Here is a 24,551-nt window from a genome sequence, read left to right on the forward strand (position 1 = left end):
ACCCTGGCATCCCTCACCGCTCCTCCTGCAGTGACCAAACCCTCCAGAGTACAAATAAACATTTATTTCTCCCTGCTGGTGGCAGGAACAGGTACAAACAGCCTCGCTGAGGAGGGGCTGCCCTCCATCGCCAGCACCAACGCCAGGCACACACGGCCAGCCCTGCTCCTGCTGCTCCCCCTTTCCCCCCGAAATATGCCACAGAGGATGCAAGAAGGGAAGGGGGGATGGCTTGGGAGTCCTGGCCCTGCCCTGCAGGCTCAGTGCTGGAGGGGACCTGCTGTGTTCCCCCGTGCTGGCAGGCACCCCATGCCCCTTTCCTGGCACGGTGCCGTGCTGCCAAAACACGCGGGCACCGCGTTCCTGCTTTCATTTTCCCCTTTACTTGTGTCCCTCGGTGCTGGGCTCGATGACAGGTGTGCCACCCACGAGCAAGAGCACGGGTGGCAGCAGTCCCAGCCCTCCCACGAGGGGGTACCACGGCCCAACATCCTGGTCGCCACTTGTCCCTTCGGCTCCCGATCCCAGCCTGGCTCTGGGATGAGGAGGAGGAGCAGGGTGGGGGGTTCCATGATGTGGGAGTGTGGGGTACCCATCACCTCTGCACTGGGGCACCCATCATCGCTGCCACCGGGCACGACTTGACCCCCAGGTCGGTGGCCACCCCTTTGGCACGGCGGGTCACGTCACCGGCTGGCCAGGCCCCGGGGGTTGGCCATCGCTCTTCCTGAGGATGACGCTGCTGAGCTCCTGCATCAGCTTGTCACTGATGGGTGAGGGAGGCTGCAAGCTCCTCTTCCTGGGCAGCTCCAGGGAGGTCTCTGCGGTGGGGCTGCTCCCTGGTGTGGCTGCCTGCTCCCAGTCCCTGCCCAGCGCCAGGGAAGGCTCCACGTTCCTCTCCAGAGAGGACGTTTTGGTGGGTCTGAGCCCCGGGCTTGGAGCTTTGTTGCTCTCCAGGTTCAAGCCCCTTTCGAGGGACACAGCTTTGGTGACGGAGGGACCTGTCACTCTGTGGGCTGGGCTGGCGGGCAGTGAGGAGCGCAGGGCGGTGCCTGGGGGCTCCTCGGGGAACGGGGATGGCTTCTTGGACCTGTCCACGGGGGGCACGGCCGCCAGCTCTGCCAGCAGCCCCTGCCCCAGGTCCAGCGCCGCCAGCTCGGGGAAGTTCCCCACTTCCTCGTAGACAGGATCAGTGTCTGCCTCCTTCTCCTGCTGCTCCTCCAGGGAGTCCTGGTGGACCTTCATGGGCTGGGGAGGGCAGGGGGCAGGGTGAGGGGCACTGCCCACACAGCTCAGCTGCACCCCTCTGTCCCCCCTCACCCTGCCCTCCCTGCACTGCCTGGGGATCCTTGTCCCTCACCATGGGGCTGATACCTGCCCTCCACCAGGTCCCTCGGCTCAGGCACTGCTGTCCTTTCTTCCCCATGGCTGAGGAAGGGGCAGTTTTGGTCCCTGCCTGGGCATGGTCCATGCCACCAGCCCAGCACCCTTGGCAGAGCGTTCTGGGGTGGGCTGGGCAGGTGGATCCCATGCAGAGCACAAAGCCAGGCGAGATGAAGTTCAGCCCAGTGGCCTTTTTGGAAATAACCTGCTGACAAGGCACACCTAAACCTCTTTCCTCACTTTTCTGCCATTGATGCCCTACGGGCAACATGTGCCCATCAGGAGAGGCTCTGGGAACTGGGCTGGACTGGTGTGCTCTTGCTTGCCCACACTGGGACCATGCAGGCACCCACATCCCCAGGTAGGGGACACGCAGAGCAGTGGGCACCCCCTCGTCTGCCACACAAGGTGGGCACATCTCTGAGTGCCCGTGGGATGCTGCAGCTGAGCCCTGGCACAGTGCAAAGCCAGCAGCAGGTGCTCCAGGTGTGCAGGTACTTACAAAGAACATGGACAAAGTCCTTCGCGTGTGCAGGCGGCGCTAGAAACAGAGGAGACGGACAGGGGTGAGCACGGAGAGCGCGGAGCAGGGCCACGGCTGCCCGGGCAGGCAGGGGAGGGACAGAGGGAGCAGGAGCCTGCAGGCACGGAGAGCTGCCACGGACACGGGCACGGACACGAGCACGGCACACAGCACACACGGCACCCATGGGTGCGCCAGCCTCTCCAGCCCTGCGGTGGGCACGGGGTCTTGGGGCGGGTACAAGGAGCAGGATGGGTGCAGGAGCCCCTGTGGGCAGGGGGAGCTGCGGGGGCTTTACCAGGGTCTGGTTGGCAGAGAGCATGGTGGCATCCGTGCTGTCCCCGTGCAGGGGCACCAGCGGCATCGTCCCGAATTTCTGCTTGGCGAGGTCGGAGGAGGAGCGCCGGCGCAGGACCACGGGGCGCAGGTCGTCGTGCTGTGCACAGGGACAGGGTGGGCACGGGGGTCACACCCTGCCAGCCCCCTGCCAGCCCCCTGCCAGCCCTGCCCAGCCGGGTGGCACCAGCAGCCTGCACCCACCTGAGCCTTGAGGATGCTGGTGGTCCAGTCCCACAGCTCAGCCTGCCCCGAGCACACCAGGTACCTGCAGAGCAAATAGTGGAGGAGCTGCCAGGGAGTTGGGCAGTGGGGCCCATGTCCCCTTGTCACCGTGTCTGTGAGCCTGGGGCTCTCAGGTTCATCTATACCCCACGGGGCCAAAGCTCTGAAAATCTCTGCATGCCCAAATTGCTGCTTTAGGGCAAGGTGGGAGCTTTTAGCAGCTTTTTGGGCACCCAGCACTATCCAGGTGTGTGTGGTGTGTGGGGAAGCAGGAAGGCTGTGTGGTAGGGATGTGGGTGGCCCCTGGAGCCTGGCTCCCATCCTCTGCCAGGGACAATGTGGCCCCACTCTCTGCCTCTCAATAGCCCCAGCTCTGCCCTGACTCCAGGGCCTTGTACCACTGTCCCTGGCTGTCCCACTCCCACTAAAACTGAGGACAGATCTTGACCTCCCCCAGCCCCAGGATGGCAGGGGAAGGTACTCACAGCTGCTGCTTGTCCAGGGTCAGTGTGAAACCCCACCTGGAAAGGAACACAAGGCCGTAGGGCAGCACTGCCAAGCTCAGACACAGCCTGGGGTCTGTGGGCAGTGGGCAGGGGGCTGAGTTCATCCCCTGGGCACAGACTTTGGGTCCAGGTGTACTCCAGCAGCTGGGCTTGGGTGCCAGGAGCAGGCACTGAGGGATGGGTATCTGCCCCAGTGCCACAGCTGGGAAGGTCCCACTTACTGAGCTGGTGGCTTCAGCTTCTTCCTAATGCCCATGTAAACCTTGGCTGCATCCAGGGGCCACTCACGCTCTGGCTTGGCACTCTGGGAAAGGACATCCAGTGGGTCAGCCTGGCTTGGTGCCAGCCTCCCTGCCAGGAGAACAGCCGCCACTGTGCTGCTGCTGTCCCCAGGCTCCTCCTCCCATCCCCGGGGCTGGGGTTCATCCCACAGCACCCCCCTACCCTCTTCTCCTTGAGCAGCAACAGCCTCCTGTCCCGGATGACGAAGTAACGCTCCTGAAACTTGTTCCCCAGCAGCTTGGGGGGCTCCTCCCGGCATTTCAGCAGCCCACACTTGGGGGTCTCACGCTTGGCACCTGCCCAGTGTGGGGACATAAGGGTCAGGGGGCTGGCAGGGTGGGACTGCAGGGGGCTTCCACTGTGGTCTCAGTGATGTGCCCCTGATGGCTGCAAGGGGAAGCTCAGGCAGCGCTGTCCCCCTCTGGGGACACCCCGAGGGGCTGGGTCCCTTTGTGCTCGCCTCACCTGTGAAGAGACAGCTGCCCTCGCCGATGGGCACCTTCCTCACCAGCAGGTACGCGGCGCTGGGCTCCGGGAGCTTGCACCACTGCAAGGCCTGCTCCAGCACCTTCTCCTTGGGGTGCAGGGGCCGCTCTGGGGACACAGGGACACTCTCACTACTGTCCCCTTCCCCATGCCAGTTCCTGTCCCCTCTGGCACCACCAGAAAGCCATCCCCTGTTCCCCACAGCCGCCCTTCACCAGCCCATGGCAGGAACATCCCCTGGCGATGCCCCCATGCTCACCCAGCTCCCCGTTCTCCAGCGCCTCGAAGGTCAGCCAGATGTCCAGGCTGGCAGCCACGTTGCGCATCTCCAGCACGTGGTTGGTCAGCTCCTCTGCTGTCATCGTGGGGGACACCTGGGGCCGGACACAGGGGAGCTGCAGCGGGTGGGGCAGGATGGGTGCCAAGAGCTGTGTCCCTCCCCACGTGCTCGGGCACAGCCCTGCTTTGGCACTCACCTTCAGGGTGACGCAGCAGTCGGGCACCTTCTGCTCCAGGTACACCTCGATGATGAGGTCCCCTGCCTGGGAGAGCTGCGGGGACAGCAGGTGGCATTGGTGAGATGTCAGTGTGGGTGCTGAGCACATCCCACCCTCCCAGGGCTGGGGATGGTGTCCTGGGAAACTGGGGCTGCTCCTCCCCCAGGCAGGAGCCTCAGGGTGATGGGCACACGGGAGATAAGAGGGGGAGCATCCTTTCCCAAATGTGGATGTGGGACAGTGGGTACCCAGGGTGGGTGCTGGGAGTATCCCCATCCTGCAGCCAGTCCCCCCAGCCCAGGGGTCCCTGATGTGGTGGGGGCCAGCAAGCACATTGCCAGTACCTGGGTGTCCTTCCAGGTGGTGATGAGGCTGTTCTCCAGATCCATCTGGGATACCTGATCCTCATCAATCTGCCAGAGGAAGGGTGACAGGGTCAGTGTGGAGCGGGATCTGGCTTGAGCATACAGGGCCAGGGTGGAGGGAGGCGGGGGGAGGCAGAGGTGGGTGCTGTGGGGGGATCCAAGAGCTCTGCATCAGACCCAGCAGGGAGGGGGCTGCAGGGCCCTGCTTACATTGAAGATGCTGACGTAGTTGTCAATGAGATCCTCCATCACCTTGACCTCGTGCTCCCCTTTGCCGTCAGTCTGGAAGAGGCTGGGTGCGAAGAGCAGCGACAGGTTCTTGGTGCTCATCTGGTTGAGGTCTGCACATTTCTGCACCCTGGCACAAGCCGCACAGAAGTGAGGAGCTGGTCCCGCTCAGGGTGGGGTTTCAGCCCCAGCCACCCTCCTCTGCCTCATACAAACAGCCTGGATGTTCCCAGCCCCTCAGCAGTGGGAACTTCCAACTGGGCAGTTTCTGTTTTGAGAACTTCCCTCTGACATCAAACCAGACAACGGCACTACCTCAAACTCTGACTCACAATGGGAATTGAGTGTTTTCTGGTTTTTTTGGGGGCACTGGATGACATTTACATCCTACAGGGTGCTGTTCTCTAGTCCCAAACCTGCTGTTGCTCCCCCTTGCTGCAGGATGACTTTGGGAATGTTCAAGATGTCCCAGCACCAGCCGTGTGGGTGGAGCAGGGCATGGGCCCTCCCTGTCTCTTATGGACAGGAGCCAGCGCTCCCTGGGCAGGAGGGAGACCCCACAGGGCTGGCTGGGCCTGGGGACCCTGACTGGGGGCCCCACTGACCGGTAGAGGTGCCCGATGAGCGCAGCCAGGGTCTTGTGGTTGAGGCGAGGCAGGCGATGGATGAGCTCCTTGTACCGCTCCAAGCGCTGTGGCTTCGAGGAGATCTCTGGAGGGAGCAAAGCCAGATCCTGGCTGAACCCAGCAGACCCAGAGGTGACACGGCACCAAGGCTGGCACCAGGACCCATCCAGAGGAACGCCGACCCCAGGGAACCCAGCGCGGAGCAGGGCTGGGTGAAGGAGGTACCTGCAGCCTCCTTCCACTGCGGGTGCAGCTCCAGGGTGAAGATGGGATCTTCCAGCTCCCGGAAGAACCTCTTCAGCACGTCAGTGACATCCTCGATGAAGTTGTCACTGATGCGCAGCTTGACGTTGCGGGCGTCCCGCCGGAACTCCTCCATCAGTACCTTGATCCGGGACTTGGCTCCGTTCTTGCGGTAAATCCCCTCGTGCCGCAGCCCTGGGACAGGGACACGAGGTCACAGGGGCCGCATCCTGCTCAGAGAATCCCTCATGGAGCTGGTGGCCCCGCAGCGGTGCCTCCCGCCTGGATCTGCTGGCCACCCCGAGGTGTTGGAGGGTGCTGGGGTGCTGGGCTCACCGTACTGGGTGATGAAGGCGATGCAGGAGTCCACGATGATGGGGATGTCCCCCCGGCTCAGCTGCTGGTCCCTCAGAGCGTTGCCCCGGCCCCCTGCCGATGCCTGGATGTCACCGTACCACGCTGCCGAGTCCGCCCGCGACAAGCCCTGCAGGTAAAATGTCCTGAGAACAACAAGGGCAGAAAAGAGGGAATGAGGGTTGTCCCGGGGCAGGTTATCCCTCCTGCCTGTGACAGGGAGCGAGGGCCAGCCAGGCTGAGCTGAGGGACACTCTACCCCACCAAAACACCTCTGCAAGGCCCTTGGTCACAGCCCTGCTGTCCCTGTAACTTCCCCACCAAGGATTTGGGATCAGCATTGGCCCATCCCTGTGGGAACCCTGGCTACTGAAAATTTTAGAATTTCTGTGCTGACAGGCACTGACCCCCAAGAGAGCACTGCATTTGGCCTGAGGCCGTGGAGAAACTTCCAAAATGGAATGATAGCACTGGGATTGTGGGTGTGAAGTTTGAATAAAAGTGTGTGATATCACACAGTGGAAAACTTAGAGTTTAACATTTTAGAATATAGTAATATATATATAAAGAAAGATGGAGGTTTTAGGGCAGAGGCTGGTCCTTCTTCTTCACCTTCTTCTCCATGGGCTTAAGTGATTTTGTGTAATTGAATAGAAAAGTCCTCACTGTGGGCCAAGGGTAGTTGGTTATTGGGTTAAAGTAAAATAATTTAGGTGTAATTTCTTAATTGGACAGTTTATCCTTAAAAGGCCTTGTAGAGAGAGAGACAGGGCTCCATTTCAGTTTGTTAGAGTGAAGTGCTGTAGAACTCAGGGTTTGTGAGACTGTGACAGATAAGAACTCACAAACATCTGAGTCCCAGCACATCCCGAAGTGCCTTTGCCCCGGGCAGCAAGCCGAGGCTGCTTGGCTCATTCCCCATCATCCCCACGGCCAGGACTCACCTCCCCATCTCCACCAGGACCAGCAGCTCCTTCTTCTCCGGGGTGTCCGTGGGGGGAACCAGACCTGCATTGGGGCAAGAGGCGGAGCGCTCAGAGCCACGTGGGGCCACGCTGCCCTGCCTGTCCCCGGCCCTCGGAGCTCGCGGCACTCACTGAGCTCCTGCAGCCGCCGCAGGTTGATGCTGTCCTCGGCCCCGTCCTCCTCGGCGGGGCAGATGAAGAGGTGGCTCTTCTGCAGGATGAAGAAGGCCCGCTGCCAGCGCTCGGGGTTCAGCATGCACTTGTAGCGCAGCTGGCCCACGCGCTGGAACTCGTAGCCCAGCAGGCAGTGGCAGCTCACGGGGGTGAACCACTGTGGGAGGGAACAGGAGAGGAGCGGGGTGAGACACCCCCGAGGGCTGACCCCCATGGGGATGGGGACAGCTCATTACGTAGGCTGAGAGCCCTGGAAAGGGAGGAGAGTGCTTCCCACAGCGGATGAAGCGCATGGGGAGCTGTGAGGAATCCCAGCAGGGAAGCAGGGACAGAGTCTGGGGACACGCTGGGGCTGGCTCACCTTGCCGATGGCACTGGCCCAGGCTTGCAGCGTTTCGGGCCCATCCGTTCCCAGCTGCTGCACTTTTTCCCCAGTGAGGAAGAGCTCAAGGGTGAAGCGAAACCTGCAGAGGATGAACTAGCCGTGAGGGCAACCCCATCCCTGCCCCCAGAGCCAGAGCAGCCACTGCACCGAGCAGGGAGCCCAGCCCTGCTCTCTGTGTGCCCCCAGCTTTGTGGCATGACTGGGGCACAGCCGGGGGTACCTTTCAGTGGGGCCAGGGCTGGTCAGTGTCTGGTGGGCTCTGTTGACCCCCAGGGAGATGAGATCTCCGCTGTCAATGTGGCCCAGGGGCTCAGTGCATTTCTCAGTCTCAAAGAAGAGCAGGGCTCTCTCCAGGGAGCACCACGTGCGCTGGAAGTCTGCAGGAACCGGGGGTCAGTGGCACTGGGGTGGGCACCCTCTGGCTGCCCTCCCACACTGCCCACACTCACCCTCTTTGCTCTTCCGGGCCCCTGGGAGCTTTGGAGGGGCTGTGGCGCGGTACAGGTACCCGCTGTGTGTCACTGGCTGCGTGATCTCGTTGTAGACGCCCTCTGGACCTGGGTCCCGTGCCTGGGGGCTCCCTGTGGGACACAGTACAGAGGGTTGGGGGGGCAGCAGGCACCCACTAAATTGTGGGTACCAGAGGGAGGTCCCCCTCATGCAGGTATAGGCAATGGGGTGTGCAGGCATGGGGTTCTCTGAAAAGAGGAACCCGCTAATCAGAGATTCCAGAGTAATCCTTCAACAGGCTAATCAGGGATTCCAGAGGAATCCTTCTACAGGGCAGGTCCCCAGGGAGCCACACACCGGACACGCTGAGTGTCCCCAGCCTTGGGCCGCGCTAGGAGGGGCAGGGCCAGCAGCAAACAGGAATTTTCTCCACCACAGCCAGATGGGGCTCAAGGGTCCTCGTTACCTGAAAGGTTCCTGGGCCTTTTGCTCTCTGGTCCCCACCAAAGGTCGGCTGCCGGGGCCGCCTCGCTGGCAGCAGGATCGGAGGCCAGAGCAGCCTCCGAGGATGAGAAGAACTGCAGGATGGTCTTGAGCAGGGCTGGTCCTGCCACTGCAGAGCACAGCGCCTGGGGTGAAACAGGCACATTTAGGGACCCTGCCCTGGCTGATGGAGACCCCAGCTCCCTCCCGGGACTGCTCCAAGGCATCCAAACCAGGGCACAACCTCCCAAAATCTGCCTGGCATGAGGGAGTGAGCACACGCAGCCAGGCAGGAGTTGCTGGGAGCCACCCCAGAGCTCCTGGCCGGAGGTGCCAGCACCTGGAGGTGTCCCTTACCTGGAGCACCTCCTCCTGAGTGGCGTAGTGGGGGTGGGGCAGGCGGTACCGCCCCTCCCGGTACTTGCGGGTGATGAATTCCCGTCTCTGCTCGGCGCCGCTGTCCGGGGTGATGGCCTCGGCGGCGGGGAGCCGAGCGGCCCAGAACCGGTTGGCTCGGTCATTGCCCAGCACGATGAAGAGCTGTGGGAGAGTCCCATGGCCATGGTGAGCCCCAGGGTCAGCAGGAGGAGCAGGATTCCCAATGCTCCTGCATCCTGAGGGAGACCGTGGGGCTGCTGCCCCGCCAGGATCAGCCTGGCCCCTGAGCACCCCATGCCTGAGTGCCTCACCTGCACAATTCATTGCACCCCTGAGTGCCTCACCTGCACAATTCATTGCACCCCTGAGTGCCTCACCTGCACAATTCCATTGCACCCCTGAGTGCCTCACCTGCACAATTCCATTGCACCCCTGAGTGCCTCACCTGCACAATTTCATTGCACCCCCAAATGCTTCACTGGCACGATTTCATTGCACCCCTGAGTCCCTCACCTGCACAATTTCATTGGACCAGACGCTGGTGTCCAGCTTCAGGCTTTGCACCTTGGAAATGTTGGAACCCAGGCTGCGGTGCTGGCCTGCAAGGAGCAGGAGAGTCAGCACCCCCACCTGCTGGGGAACTGAGCCCCAAATTAAGCCCAGGCAGCACCATGCCTGCCCAGGCCAGCCCAGCCCACACCCCGAGGATGCCCCTGTGTCCCCCAGGAGCTGTCCCACCTGCACACTGCTTGCAGATGACCACGCACAGGTTGATGGATGCCCAGTCAGGGCTCTGAGCCCAGCAATCAGCACAGTATTTGTTGGCTTTGTTGGACCAGATCTTCTCTGCCACCTCGTAGTCGTAGAGCATCTCGGCGATGGCCTCCTGCAGCGCCTCCATCCACTCCCGCTTCTCCCGCTCCGACTCCGCCACGAAGCTGGGAGAACCAGCACGGCCGGAGCTCAGGGGGCTGCAGCCTCCAGCGCCCAGCCCAGCCCCAGGCTGCTCCTCCCTGCTCACCCCCCCGATGCCAGCATACCTGAAGGTTTTGGAGGGGGTGATGAGCTCGAAGCTGCGGCTCTTGGCCTCGCGGATGGTGGAGCCGCGCATCTCGATGAAGCACATGGCAATGCCCATTTTGAAGAACTGCAATTCAGGGTGACAGCGCTCTTGGTTCTGCTGGGCACCACCCTGGGCATGCCTGTGGTGTGGGGGCTGCAGCCACGGCACCCCCAGCATCCCATCCTTGCTTTGCCCGGACAAGCCCCTGCTGCTCTCTCAGCCACCTCTCATCTGACATAAAGCACCCTGAAAACACCTTCAAATGAAAGGCAGCTTCTGCCCACAGCCCCTGAAATGTCACTACCCAGGTCCCTTTCTTCTGGGGATTCGAGTCAGGGACACATAAAACAAACATCAACCTGAGCCAGCTCCTCAGAGCTGATGCTGCTCAGTGCACAGCAGGCACCTGGAAGTGAGGTGATGGAAATAAAACCAGGGGTGCTAAGAAAATTCAGCAGGAAGGAAGTGAGGTGTTCCGTGGGCAGCAGCAGCAGCAGCGTGGGAGGTGACAGGGACCAGCTGTCACTATGAGTGCACCCTGTGTGTTTGCTGCTGATTCCATGGCCATTGATCCAGCTGCTCTGGGATGGGTTGGGATACTTGGTGTGACCAAGACCAAAATGCCTGGTGGAGATGATGATGATTTGGTGATAGTGAGAAGACTGGGAGGGGGGTCCACTCCTGGTACTCATCACTGCTGCCCTGGGCAGGTTCTCCAGCTCCTTGCTCTGCCATTCCCTTTTTCCTGCCCATCCATTTCCTGTTTGCTCTCCCTTTGGCACCAGCCCTGACTCAGCTCCCTCCATCCCTCTCATCCCACGTGGGGGCCTGGACACAAACCTGCTCACTCTTGTACAGCCACATCTCAGGCAGGCTCAGGGCTGCGAAAACCTTGGACTTGTGGCCCTTCAGCTCCAGGGTTCCTGACTTCTGGCAGTGGGAAGTGTTGGCAGGCCGGGGCCGGGACCCCACCAGGCGCTGCTCCATCACCTTCTTCTGCAGCGTGGAGCACCACTCATTCCTCTGGGCTGGGGACCAGGCAGGAGGGAGCGGGGCTGAGCCCTTCCCAACAGCCCTGGCACGGAGCAGAGCGCCCAGAAGGCAGGCAGGGGATGTTTTGGGGATGGGGTGAGAGCTCCCTGTGGGATGCTCTGTCTGGAGAAGGGAGGCAGGGATGGTTTCTTAGAGCTGCTGGGCCCTGGCTCAGGTTTTCACTCACCCTCGTTCTCAGCGCGGAACACAAAGATCCGGTGGCTGGTGATGACCTGGAACTTGTTGTCCTTGGTGGAACGAGCCATTTCGATCACAGACAGTGGGATCACTCCTTTGGGATAGGGCTCCTGGAACGAACCCCAGGTGGAGTTACCCCCTTTGCCCTTCCTCCAGGGCACCTCTATGACCTGGCACATCCTCCACAGCCCCTGGGTGCTCTGCTGGTGCTGCCTCACAGCACAGCCTGCGGGCACCAGCAGCCAGATGGGTGCTGGGGACTCAGGAAGGAATGGATCCATGCCTGTCCCTATTTCCAGCAGGACCTTTCCTGCTCTCTGTTGGCAGAGGGACCCTTGCTATCCTGGGCTCCCTGAGGCTGAGGCTGTACCGGGAGCCTGCCAGGCATCGGCTGCTGCACCCTGGTGATGGCAGAGCACTGCTGGCTCCTTCCACAAGGACAAGAAGAGGCCAAGGGGATGTGGCAGCTCCCCAGGTGGTGTCGAGGTTCAGCCTCCCCACCCTGCCCCACCGTGCCCCTTGGTACCTTCTCACTGCTGGAGTACGTCAGGTTCTTCCCATCGAAACGGACGTAGCGCCTCTGGAAGACATAGTTCCTGTTGGGATGGCAGAAAAGCTGTTGGGAAGGGGAGGATTGCCCCTCATAGACCCTCCTCCTCCCAGAGGGCCTTGCAGCACGGCTGGGGCACCCAAGAGGTTCTTCTTCCAAGGGGAGCACAGTGACCGGTGCAATCACCTCACCTTGCCCCAGGGGGCTTTACCTACGGGGGCTGCCCCAACCCTGGAAGCGCTCCAGACCAGTTGGACGGGGCTTGGAGCAAGCAGGGATAGTGCAAGGTGTCCCTGTCCACGGCAGGGTGTGGAATGAGATGATCTCAAGGCCTCTCCCAACCCACAGCCCGCTGTGGCTCCACGCCTGCCCCACGTACCCCTGTGGGGACAGCTTGTCCAGCCAGCCGCTGAGCATGGTGGGCCGGGGCTCGGACAGCGACGTGAAGCTGGCGTACGGGGAGATGGTCAGGTCGTCCAGGAGCTCGTCGGGGTACAGGTGGGCGGGCAGGCTGAACGGGGCGCCCTCGGCGCGCGGCGCCTCCACGGTGGAATAGCCCTCGGTGTCGTTGTGGGCGATGCGCTCGATGAGCCGGCTGCGGCCCTCCTCGTCCTCGCTCCGGCCCTCGCTGCTGCACTCGCTGCTCGTCCTGCGGCAGGAGGGGCTGGGAGGGAGCTGGGCAGCGCAGCACGGTCCTGGGCAATGCCACCCCGTCTGGGGACACCTGGCACTGCTCCTGGGACCTGCTTGGGGCACCCAGGGGTGTTGGGGTTTGCATCCCCGGGAGCGCTCAGGAGCCCCGGGGCCAGCAGCAGCCTGTGGCTCAGGCAGTCCTACGTGATGGCACAAAGGCTGGGGCTTCCCTGCTTTGGGGAATGTCACAGGGGCCACCACCACGTGTCTCCAAACCCCTGGCATCACCTCCTTGCCCCTTCACAGGCAGCGAAACAAAACCAGGCAGATCCCCAATCCTAAATCCTGCTCCCTGCTGCACAGCCACCCCAGCTGCTCCCTCCAACATTCCCAGCACTGTGAAACTCCTGCCATGAGACCTTTGTGCCTGCTGGGCTGGTGGAACTCCTGCATCCACCTCCTTTCCTTGCGAAGCCATGCCAAACCCCCAGCCAGCCCATAACAATAAAAGGAAATTATAAAAATAAACTGCAAAGCCTGCCTCTTCCCATCAGCCCTCTCAGCCTGGCGTTTTTCTTTCCCTGGAAAAGAAATGTGCTGGAAAATGTCTGACAGTCCCAGGAGCTCACAGGGGGCCTGCCCAGGTGCAATGGTGATGGGCAGGAAGACAGTGGTGGCAACCGGGACAGCCCAGCACCCACAGGAGAGCATCCATGCCATCCATGCCATCCATGCCATCCATGCCAAATTCCCCTGAGGAATCCAATGCCAGGGCAAAGAGAAGGCTCCAGGGCAACAAGGATGATCCAAGACTTGTCCCAGCTTGTGTCTGAGGAACACCTGAGCAAAGTGGGCATTCCCAGGGGACAGGGTGGGTGACGGGGCAGGGTCATGAGGAGAAATGAAAGGACTCTCTTGGCCATCACTGCTTCAGCCTCAGGAGCTCGGTGACATCAGACAAAGCAAGGTGCAGAAGCACGTGGGAGAGGAGCAGGTGAGCTGTGGGAATCCTCCTTGGAGATGGAGACATTTTTGGAGAACAAACCCACAGAATGTGAGAAAGTGTCTCCAGTGTAAGTTCATGAGAAGCTTCAGGACAAGGAGAAGGACCCCAAACACTCCTAAACCCTCCCAACACCTGGATTTGGGCACTGCCTCATCCTAGGACAGGCCCTGGACAGGCACCTTCTGAGGCCGTGGGACATCAGATGTCCCTGATCCACGTGGGACAGGAGCAAGCCCAAAATCTCCAAAATCTGCCTGGGAAGGTGCTGGGCTGGAGCCATCCCAGCTGGGGTCTGCTCAGAGAAGCAGGGGCTGAGGAGGGATGGAGAGGGAAAACGGCCTGTGTGGCTCCAGAAAGACAAGAAACGGCCCTGGCTGGCCTCGAGGCCCGGAGCACAAGGAAAATCGCTGTTTAATTAGCACAGCAGAGCCTTGGCAGGGTGACTCATCTGGCTGGAATCCCAGCCCTGTCTGCAGATGCTTCAGGAAAGCCTGGACAGGGAACGGTGTGGCTGGAGCACTCTGAGTCACAGGCAGACAGCAGCCTTGAGTGCCAGGGCTGAGTGGGAGGCAGAGCCACGGAATGGGTCAGGGCAAGAGAAAAACGGGAAAAATCCATGGCAGCCCCTTCCTGAGCTGGGACTTACAGTCAGTGAAGCTGTAAAGAGACAGAGGGCACTGAGCATCTGGCAGGGGCAAGCAAAGCCCGCCCACGGTGCCTGGTGACCTGACCCAGTCCCCGGAGCTCCGTGGGGTGACGGGGACACTGCTGTGCCACCTCTCTGTCCTGCTGAGACCCATGGCTGCAGCAGGGCCCCAGAATTCAGGGGCTGAGCAGCACCAGCATGGATGCAGGTGCTCAGACTCAGCCAGGTAAATCCCACCTGCTGCACCCTCAGACACCCAGCTCCCAGTCTGCAGGAATTTTGCATTCCTCTTCCTCTTTCCGAGGATATTTTCTTGCTGGTGAGGTGGCTCTGCTCACCCCTGACACTGCCACTGCCACACCCCAAGCCAGGGAGCAGCGTGGGCCAGACAAAACTCCCCCAGGACAGGCAAGAGGAGTTATTACCACAGGTAGGGAAAGGGGCAGAAGGGCATCTCTGAAGTTTGGGACTGGGAAATATTTCCCATGACAAGTGGATTGTCCTGCAGAGGACACCTGGTCATTCCCAGTGACACAAGGATGGGGACAGGAGGTCCCACAGAGGCAGCAGAGCTGGGGGCAGGGCTGGCCAGCAGCTCCCAGCAGCTGAGCAGGATCCCACAGCCCTGCTCCAGGGAATCAGTGGGGCTGGGGTGGGAGGAAAGCGCTGGAGCAGCTGGATGATGGAGTCTGAGCACAGGGCAAAAGGCTCTCAGAGCTTTTCTGTCTCCTGCTCCACTCTCCACACCCCAGCCCTGCTTGTGCTGTGAACTGCTGTCCCTGTCACAGCTGATGGTCACATCCTGCCTCTCCTCAGCAAGGCCAGCTGCAAAATGGCATAGCTGTGAGAGCCTGGCCAGTTCCCTCGGGATGCTCTGGATCCCAGCTCCCTGGGAGCCACTGCATGCAGACAGGTCAGTGCCAGCTCCTCTCTGAGCTGATTCAGAGGCTCCACAGGAGATTTCGGTATTCCTGCTTACAAAACTGCAGTTCTCAGGTATTTGAAGTTCCCCATCCGTGGCTGTGGTCCGTGCCACAGGATCAGTGCCACCGTGGTGCCACACACCCAAGGCAGAGAGGCACTGGGAGTGTCCCCGCGCTGGGCAGAACGGCAGGACATGGACATGCACTGGCCAGCAAGGCCACAGCGGGGCTGAAGGGCACAGAGCTGCAGCTCACCTCCTCCTCTCTGAGCAACACAGGAAAAGGAACCCTCCCCATCTGAAATGGGAAGAGCAGCTTTCCTTCCTCTTTCTGAGATGCTATCAGGAGTTGTGGAAAGTACATTTCAAAAGTGTTTTAAAGGTGCCCCTCACAATTTCACTGTGCACCACCACAGAGTGATTGAGCAGCAGATGCTGATCTGAGGCTGCTGGAGCCTTCGGGGATTGCACAGCCCCTCATCTGGAGCTTGGAGCCAGCACATTTCTGAGTCATCCCCATTTCCCGTGGTGCTTCCCCATTCCCAGAGGCCAAACCCAGGTTCCTCTGGGTGTACAGGTGTGCAGTGCCACTGGTGCTGCCCCAGCTGTGCCCTCAGGAATCTCCTGCCAAGCACTGTCCCCCAAGGGCCACCCACCAGCACAGCTCCTTCGCATCTCCAAACCTGTCAGCTTGTCTGCTGACACCATCCCAGGTGCTCCTGATCAGCTCTGCCGTGGGTAAACCCCCCATCCCCTCTCAGGCTGTCCCCGGGGCTGTGCCCTGTCCCCTGGCACCCAGCCCAGCCCCTGTGGCCCCGAGGAGCTGATCCCTACCTGCAGCCTTCCCGCTCCAGCTCCAGCTCGGACACGGCCTCGTAGCTCTGCTCAGAGGAGATGCCAACACCCTGGGAAGAGAGAATGGTCACATCTCCTGTCCCCTGTGCCCTGTCCAGACACCCTGAGCCTGCCTGCCCCACAGTGCAGGGGGGCCTGTGACCCTAACCCAAAGTCACAGAATCTCCTGAGCTGGAAGGGACACATCCAGTCCAGCCCTGGCCCTGCACAGACCCAGCAGTCCCCCTGTGCATCCCTGGCTGTCCAAAGGCTCCTGGAGCTCTGGCAGCCTCGGGCCGTGCCCATTCCCTGGGGAGCCTGGGCAGTGCCAGCACCCTCTGGGGCAGAACCTTTGCCGGGCACTGTGGCCTCACCAGCTCCAGCTCCCAACTCTGCAGCAGCTGGTGGGATGCAGTGACAGCAGGGGACAGCCACCACCCCCACAGTGTCCCCTCACCTTGGGCTCCCGGGGCAGGGCCACATGGCCAAAGACGGTCTCGCTGTAGGGGGTGATGGGCGGATCATTCCCCTCTGTGGGCAGAGAGGGGAGGGAAAGGCATCAGCGGCAAGCAGGAAGAGAGCAGCCAGGATTCCCAGCCCTTGAGGGGGACCCCCGAGCCCACCACAGTGTCCCCCAGCACCCAGGGCATGTGACACAGTGACACGGGTGGCTGGGCTCTGCCAGGAACGGGTCACCCCGGTCCCCGAGCAAGCAGGACAGGCAGGGGGTGTGGGTGACCCCTGTCCCCCTTCCCGGGGGCTCTGGCGGTCCCTGCTGTGCCCCGGGGCTCTCACCTGGCTTGCCGGTGGGTCTCTGTGGGATGGGGGGCAGGGCCCCGCCGGGCCAGCCGGGGCTGCAGGCAAACAGGACAGGGGTTACTGTGGCTGCCCTGGGCTCCGTGCTGCCCGCTCTGGCTGGGCAGGAACTGCTGGATGCCGCTCCCAAGCCCGGCTTTGTCCCCAGGAATGTGCAGCATCCCCTCCCGGTGCCCTCCTTTCTCCCTTCTCTTCCCACCCCCGGCACTGCTGGGATGTTTTCTGGGGCTGTGGGGCATTTCCCACCGCAGCATCTCCCCCCTCTGACATGCCCCACCGCGTTCCCAGCAGGAGGCAGCCCCAGAACCTCACTCAGCCACCCCCTCAGCATGCTGGGGACCCCCAGCCCTGCTGCCAGAGGCACAGAGAAAGGGCAGCAGCCCCTCCCTGCATCCAGCAGGAGCCATCGGGGGCCCAGGGCCGTCCTGTCATCTCAGAGGGATCCCAGCTGCCGGGAAGGCACGGGCAGGGTGCTGACAGGGGCTCGCCAGCACCTGGGGCAGGCAGGGCCAGCTCTGGGGGGGGTCCCGGGGCTGGGGGGCTCTCTGGACCCTCCTCTCTGCCTGCTCTGCCCGCTCCGCTTCCAGGGCCGAGGGAAAGCATCGCCTTACTCAGACCTGTCCTCCGGCCGGGCGTGCTCCTGCGGGGACGGGGTGGGGGGCTGAGCGACCCCCTCCCCCCGGGGCCCGTCCTCCCCCGCCGGCTCCCCCATCTCGAGTCCCTCGTAGATGATGTTGGACACCATCTCCAGCCGGGGCTGCCCCGGGCCCGGCTGCGGGCGGGCTGCCCTGGGGCACGGCGAGGGCTCCCTCCGGGCCGGGGTGGGCAGGGCGGCGCTGGGGCCGGGGGGACCCTCCTGGGCACTGCCAGGGCCGGGCTCGGCCGCCGGGCCCCTGGCTCTGTGCCGCGGGGGGACGGATGGCACGGACGGGGGGCACTTCTCCGCTGTCTCCGGGGCTGCTCCGTGGCTCGGGGACGGCCGTGTCTCCTCCCGAGCGCTGTCGCGCCCTCGCAGCCGGGACGCTATGGCACCCATGGCCACGGCTGCCCCTGGAGCAGCGCCGGGCTCCGGGCTCTCCGAATCCGTGGAGCTCTCCCCCGGCACAAAGCCCTCGAGTACCACAAAGGCTGCCGGTGCCCTCTCGCTGCCCGGGCTGTGCGCTGGCACCGTGGAGCGTGCCGGGGGCACGGGCACTAATCCCTGCTCCGGCTTTGAGCGAGGGAAAACCGTCCTCGGCTTGGGAACCGGCTTCAGGGCGGGAGGAGCAGTGTCCTTGTCTCCAGGCGGTGCCTGGCCGGGCACGGTGACACGCTGCTGCGTCCCGAAGGCGTCACTGGTCCCCCCCGGCTCTGCTCTCATGGCATCCTTGCCCTCCTGGGGGGCATCCAGCACCTCCGTGCCTCGGGAATGCGTCTCTCCTGCAGGTCTGCCCCGGGGCTGGCTCAGCATCCGCGTCTGCTGCGCCAGGCTGAGGATGCGCTTGCGGTGCCCGGTGGCGCTGATGCCGATCTGCTGCAGGTGGCGGCTGTCCAGCGAGGTGGCATCTCTGGCCACATGGTATCCGTGCCGCTTGAAGACATCCCGGTACCTCTCCAAGTGGATGGTGGCCAGCCAGTCCGCAATATCCGAGTCAGGGCCGCACGGGGAGCTCATGGCCCTGCGGTGCCTCCGGGACGGATGCTCAGCCCATCATCTGTGCGAGGAGGGGAGAGAAGGGCTGAGCAGGCGGCAGGAGGGGAAGGGGGTGGGTTCAGCTGCCGCGAAGGGCGCGGACACGGCGGGCGGGAGCGCGGGATGCTCCCGGAGGTCCCCACACCTCGCTGCAGTCCGCTCACCTCCCAGCTCCGGGAGCCGGCATCCTGTTGTTCCCCAGCCCCAGCCGCCGCAGCACTCCCCGCGGCTGCCGCAGCCGGATCCTGGCCCCGCTCCGTCGGCGGGGCCGTGACCCGATCCCGGGCAGGGACCGAGGCTCGGGGGGCTCACGGGAGCGGGCGGTGGGGCAGATGCGAGCGCCGGGACGGGCCAGAGCCGCGCAGCCGCGGGGGTGTCCCGGCGGATAACGGGGGGAGCAGCGGGGCCCTCCCGGGGGACGCTGAGCTCCTGTGCCGGCCAGCGGGGAGGGCTCTGCGGCCGGAAGGGCCAGACCATAATCTCTCTCTCTCACTGCTGGCGAGGGCATGGGAGAGGTCAGCATGACTCACGGGCGAACAGAGGGGGGACAGCCTCCCACCCACCGCCCCCGGCCGGGCCGGACCCCCGCTGCAGCGCCCGCACATCGCCGCGGGGGCACGGCCAGGCTCGCTGCCACCAGGGACGCTCAGCCCGAGGTGATTCGCCTGCTGAGGGCCTTTTTCCCATGAATCACGCAGCTCCGCACTAAACCATCTGTGCTGACTGTGCTGCCACTGGCTCTTTTTCCAGTTCCTCCATTTCCCCCTATTGTTCGGCGCAGGCTTCCTTCCTGCTGCCTGCACGCTCCCACGCATCCCCTGCCCCCTCCCGCAGCAGCCGCGTCCCAAAACCGGCCCGGGAGAGCCGGGCTGAGCCCCCGAGCCCAGCACGGCACGGCCCCGCTGCCCGGCCCCGCCTGCCCGGCCCGGGCTGCGTGGGTGCCGGGGGAAGTGCCCGGAGGCTGCGGTGTCCCCGCGAGCACGTGGGGGACGCTGTCAGCGAGGAGGAGGGACAGCCACAGCAGGGGCTGGGACACGGGAGCAGGACAGGGGGACAGGGCGGCTCTCAGGCCGTGTAGGACCCACAGAAAAGGCAGGGCAGGGCAGCGATGCCCCACAGCGATGTGGGCCGGGTGTCTGTGCCCCAGGGTTAAAGGGCTGTACCCACTTCTGACCAGCAGCTGGGGCCGAAATGAGGCAATTTCCCCCTTTTTCATGCCTTTATCGCCCTGAGGGATCTGCGGGTGGCTCTGCCCTGTGCCTGCCCTGCCTGGGGCTTCTCCAGTGAGGAGATGGCTCCTGAGACCTCCCCGTTCCCGGGGCTCTGGGGCCGTGCCGGGCACCATGTTGTGGTGTGGCCCTTTGGGGCAGCTCGGGGCATGGGCAGTGACACCTCACGGGCAGGTGGGCACCATCCCTGTGCCCTGTGCCCATGCCCAGCCGGCACAGTGAGCACGCACTGTCCCAGTCCTGGCCCTTCCCCACCGTCCCCACATCTGTCCCGTGCATCTCCTGCCAGCCCGCGGTTGTCCCTCACCTGTGGCGGCCCGCAGCCCCCGGGGCCGGTCCGGCGGAGCAGCACGGTGCCAGTGTCCTGTGGGCTCCGGGGGGATGCCAAGGCAGTCCCGTGCAGGAACTGCTGCGGGCTCCGCAGCACCCAGCCTGCGCCTCCCACTGCCGGTCCCTCCTCCAGGCCAGCCCTCTGGTCCCCATCCCTGTCCCACCCTCTGTCCTGTCCCTTCCCAGGCGTGACGCTGTCCCGGCTGTGCTGGGTCCTGTCCCTCAGCCCGGCTTTGCCTTCCTTGGGACCAAACCGAGGAAAACAGGCTAAAATATTCCTGCTGACGTAGGGAATGGGAGGGCTGGCACCTGGGGGGCTGCGTGGGTGAAATTTTGGGAAGATGAAAACCTTTGTGCTGTGGGGGTGTCGGGAATGCAGCCCCTCATCCCACTTCTGGTGCCCCGTGGGCAGGGGATGGGGAGCGAGCTGAGGGGCAGGATGGCAGCAGGGGCTGGCGTGGAAGAGGGACACTCAGTGGGATTCTGTGCTGCCAGGAGCCCGAGCTTTCAGCACAGCCTGGCCCAGCTGCTTTTAACACAACTCCTCTTGCAAGAGCAGGGCTGGCTGTTGGTCCAGCTCAGCTCTTACCCAACCTTGAGCGTGTCAAGGCTGATGTCTCGCTCCTGATGCCGTGGCTGATAACCTCTCCCTGCCCTGTGAGGGCCCAGAGCTGAGCACTCTCTTGCTCCATGTCCAGCAGGTCCTTTCCCACCCCAGCAGTGCCCCCAAAGCCATTGTGGGGTGCTGTGGGAGGGCCACCCCATAAACCCCCTGCAGTTCAGGGGGAGGGCACTCACCCCAGGCTGCTGCAAAGCAGAAGCACAATTCAGCCACGAGCCTGGCAAGGCTTTTGGCTTCCTCCCCCTTCCCCAGCAGCTGCTCCAGCAGGGAGTGGCACATCCCTGGGCACGGGTGACCCCACGGATCCCCTTGTGGGTGGGGTGTGGAGACCCTCGGGGTGCAAGGGGACCCTCAGGCTGTGCCGGGACCCTGCGGCCCTGCAGGGCAGACCGTGCCACCCCCCTGCCTTGCAGAGGAAGCTGTTGGGCCCTGCTATTCTTGGGAAGGCTGCTGAGGTCTGTGGTGTGGCTGGGAGGGACAGAGCACGCATCTGTCACCATCTCTGTCCTGCTGTGCTGCAGGCGTTGCAGCAGTGAGCACAGACTGGCAACTGCAGCACCTGCACAGGCAGAACCCTGGGCAGGGTCAGGCTGCAAGGATCCACAGTGGCTCCTCTGGCCCAAACTCGCTGCTCAGACAGAGCTCAGGGCACAGGATTGTGTCCAGAGGCTTCTGCAGTGTCCCCAGGCAGGGACACTCCACAGCCTCTGCCCCATCTGCTCAGGGCTGGCACTGCCAGGGCAGCAGCTCTGCCTCCTGGGCAGGGGCAGCTCCTGGGCTCAGGCCCTGCCCGTGGCTCTGGAGCCATGGCTGGGCCTGGAGCAGAGCCTGGGCCTGCCCTGAGCCTGCACACAGGGACACACTGGGACAGACTGGACAGACTGGGACACACTGGGACAGACTGGGACAGACTGGGACTGACTGGGACACACTGGGACACACTGGGACACACTGGGACACACTGGGACTGACTGGGACACACTGGGACTGACTGGGACACACAAGGACACACTGGGACACGCTGGGGCAGACTGGGACTGACTGGGACAGACTGGGACAGACTGGGACACACTGGGACTGACTGAGACACACTGGGACAGACTGGGACACACTGGGACTGACTGGGACAGACTGGGACTGACTGGGACTGACTGGGACTGACTGGGACTGACTGGGACACACTGGGACACATTGGGACACACTGGGACAGACTGGGACAGACTGGGACAGACTGGGATATCCAGGGCCAGCCAGGGCTGAGGCCCCTCTCACTGGGGCTCCTCTCCAGGCTGAGCAGCCCCAGCTCCCTCAGCCTTTCCTGGGCACCGAGCTGCTCCAGGCCCTTGCTCAGCTCCAGGAGCTCCTGTCCCTGCTGTGCTGAGGAGCCAGAGCTGGGCACAGCACCCAGAGGTGTCCCCAGGGCTGGGCACAGGGACAGGATCACCCCTGACCTGCTGGCAGTGCTTTTTGGAGCCCCCAGAACCAGCTGCTGGGAGCAGTGCTCCTCCCTGATGCCAGGAGGGCAGGGATGGGCAGCAAGGGAAGGAAAATGTCCCTGGGACATCCTCATGATGGCAGGTCCCTGTCCTGGCAGGGTTGATGTGCCCAAGGGCAGGGTCTAGCTCCCAGCCCCTGCTGGCTGCTGCCAGGGCAGTTTGGTGCAGAAAACGTTCTCCATGCTCCCTTCTCCCTCCACAGCCACCGAATTCCCAGGTTTGGGGCTCTGTTCCCTTGGCAGGAGGAACCCCTGCTAAAGCACCTGGTTCCCCTGCCATGGGACCACCCCGGAGCCCCAGAGCTGGCACAGGGAGGGCAGCAGGGCAGGGCAGGGCACCGGGGCAGGGCACAGGGATGGGATGTTTTCGAGGGCTTCCTATCAGCCCATGTTTTGCAGAGCAGGTTTCAAAGCCTCTGCTTACTCCCAGTGTTTGCCAGCCTGCTGATGGGATTTATATTTATTTATATTTATATTATTTATATTATTTCTATTTCTTTACATTTAGACCGCAGCATGCTCGGGCAGAGGCACAGAGCCCTGTCCTGCCATGGTCACAGAGCAGGAAGGCCGTGCCTGCTCCCAGGAGGAGGAAGATGGGCAGGATCAGAAAACCCCCTGGGGCTGGACTGGGCTTTGAGAAGAAGCTGGCAGGGGCTGCAGGAAGCAAACATTAACGTGAAGGATGGATCCTTCCAGCATGAAGGCCCTTTTGATCCTTCTCTTGGCAGTACCCAGGATGACACTGTCCCTCACGATTCCTGTGTCCAGGTGTCTGTCCATCCATCCATCCATCCATCCATCCATCCATCCATCCATCCGTCCATCCATCCATCCATCCATCCATCCATCCATCCATCCATCCATCCGTCCATCCCTCCATCATCCATCCATCCCTCCATCATCCATCCATCCATCCATCCATCCATCCATCCATCCCTCATCCATCCATCCATCCATCCATCCATCATCCATCCATCCATCCATCCATCCATCCATCCATCCCTCATCCATCCCTCCATCATCCATCCATCATCCATCCATCCATCCATCCATCCATCCATCCATCCATCCATCCATCATCCATCCATCCATCATCCATCCATCCATCCATCCATCCATCCATCCATCCATCATCCATCCATCCATCCATCCATCCATCCATCATCCATCCATCCATCCCTCATCCATCCATCCATCCATCCATCCATCCATCCATCCATCCATCCATCATCATCCATCCATCCATCCATCCATCCATCCATCATCATCCATCCATCCCTCATCCATCCATCCATCCATCCATCATCCATCCATCCATCATCATCCATCCATCCATCATCCATCCATCCATCATCCATCCATCCATCCATCCATCATCCATCCATCCATCCATCATCCATCCATCCATCCCTCATCCATCCATCCATCCATCCATCCATCATCCATCCATCCATCCCTCATCCATCCATCCATCCATCCATCCATCCATCATCCATCCATCCATCCCTCATCCATCCATCCATCCATCCATCCATCCATCATCATCCATCCATCCATCATCCATCCATCCATCCATCCATCCATCCATCCATCCATCCATCCCTCATCCATCCATCCCTCCATCCATCCCTCCATCATCCATCCATCCGTCCGTCCGTCCGTCCGTCCGTCCCTCCCCACCCTGGGCCAGGTTTTGCTTCACCTTCAGCCCCACCCTCCCAGTTCATGTGTGGGGTGATGGTGGGAGCATCTCTGGGGGGCAGGACAGGGTGAGGGACGCTCAAGGCTCATCCCTAGAGAGGAAATATCACACTGGACAGCTGGAAAGTGGGGCTGGGACTGGCCCTGAGGGTTTGCAGGGCACGGCAGAGAGCTGAGCCCATGGGAGGGATTGGGGAGGAGGAAACTGGAGCCTTGGAAATCTGCTGGACCTCTCCAGGCAAAAGCCCTGTTCAAGGCCACTCCATGAGGCTGCTGGGGGGGCTCCTCGCTGTCCTGGTTGGGTGGAGGGGCCAAAAGCTGCTCAAGACCTATCCATGAGCTCAGGAGTCACAAATCACGGGATCCAGGACGGAGTCACATCCTGCCCCAGCAGGGGCACGTTTGACACGGTGTGTGGCCAGCTGGGGCCCGTGGCACGCTGCCGCTGCCCCGATCCATCAGGGGCGGCTGACATCACTGCCTCCGCGCTAATCTCCCGTCCAGCAGCAGCTTCCCGTTTCCTTTCCAACCTCTGCGCTCGGAGCCGGGCAGGAAAAGCGCCCAGCTGGGCTCTCGTGCGGGGCCGCAGCCCCCGCGTGTCCTGCCCTCGTCCCACCGGGCCCTGGGCCACCCGCGCCCCCAAAATCCCAGCGAGGGCCCCCGGGGGGCTCCGCGCCCCCGGCTCGCCGCCCGCGCCCTCGGCATGCCGGTGGCCGGTCCCTTTCCTGTTTGTGCCGCAGGAAACCCGCATCGTTCCAAGAGAAATCACCGCGCTGGGGCTGCCGCCGCCCCACGGTGCCCCCAGTTCCACCCGGGCTCATTCTGGGGGCCGGGAGCTCTCCTAGAGGCGGTGCTGGATGCGGACAGTGACAGGGACACTGCCTGTGCCATCCCAGTTCGGGACACAGCC

General features: G+C 62.6%; 1 protein-coding gene and 1 long non-coding RNA gene across 5 annotated transcripts in view; one reads left to right on the top strand and one right to left on the bottom strand.

Annotated features, from left to right (window-relative positions):
- The window catches only part of LOC135280088 (uncharacterized), a 302,017-nt gene that overhangs the window by 67,251 nt on the left and 210,215 nt on the right, over positions 1–24,551 (top strand). The window lies entirely within an intron of this gene.
- ARAP3 (ArfGAP with RhoGAP domain, ankyrin repeat and PH domain 3) lies at positions 72–19,938 on the bottom strand. 4 transcript variants are annotated; one of them, XM_064387855.1, is made up of 34 exons: positions 19,798–19,938; positions 17,207–18,283; positions 16,569–16,627; positions 16,231–16,304; positions 15,774–15,844; positions 12,112–12,381; positions 11,709–11,778; positions 11,172–11,292; positions 10,793–10,980; positions 9,930–10,036; positions 9,628–9,827; positions 9,403–9,488; positions 8,869–9,051; positions 8,495–8,657; positions 8,028–8,159; positions 7,799–7,955; positions 7,555–7,657; positions 7,152–7,350; positions 6,999–7,062; positions 6,037–6,200; positions 5,683–5,895; positions 5,437–5,542; positions 4,814–4,961; positions 4,583–4,651; positions 4,218–4,292; positions 4,001–4,115; positions 3,721–3,849; positions 3,418–3,551; positions 3,195–3,277; positions 2,953–2,988; positions 2,447–2,510; positions 2,205–2,342; positions 1,886–1,924; positions 73–1,248 (listed from the first exon to the last, which is right to left on the bottom strand). In XM_064387855.1, the coding sequence occupies exons 2-34, from the start codon at positions 18,241–18,243 to the stop codon at positions 682–684; spliced, it is 5,364 nt and encodes a 1,787-aa protein (XP_064243925.1). In that variant the 5' UTR covers positions 18,244–18,283; positions 19,798–19,938; the 3' UTR covers positions 73–681. The 4 variants fall into 4 exon arrangements, with proteins under 4 accessions (XP_064243926.1, XP_064243925.1, XP_064243922.1 ...); XM_064387852.1 differs by having other exon boundaries at positions 17,201–18,283; XM_064387854.1 differs by lacking the exon at positions 19,798–19,938 and adding an exon at positions 18,426–18,898 and having other exon boundaries at positions 17,201–18,283.

Source organism: Passer domesticus, chromosome 13 (genome assembly GCF_036417665.1).
Source record: "Passer domesticus isolate bPasDom1 chromosome 13, bPasDom1.hap1, whole genome shotgun sequence".
NCBI lineage: Eukaryota > Metazoa > Chordata > Aves > Passeriformes > Passeridae > Passer > Passer domesticus.

Coding starts and splice junctions, on each gene's coding strand:
- ARAP3 (XM_064387852.1), bottom strand. CDS start 18,243: ATGAGCTCCCCGTGCGGCCCTGACTCGGATATTGCGGACTGGCTGGCC. Junction 4,962..5,436: donor CTCATCGGGCACCTCTACCG/GTCAGTGGGGCC, acceptor GGCTTGTGCCAG/GGTGCAGAAATGTGCAGACC. Junction 3,552..3,720: donor GGGCAGCTGTCTCTTCACAG/GTGAGGCGAGCA, acceptor CACACTGGGCAG/GTGCCAAGCGTGAGACCCCC.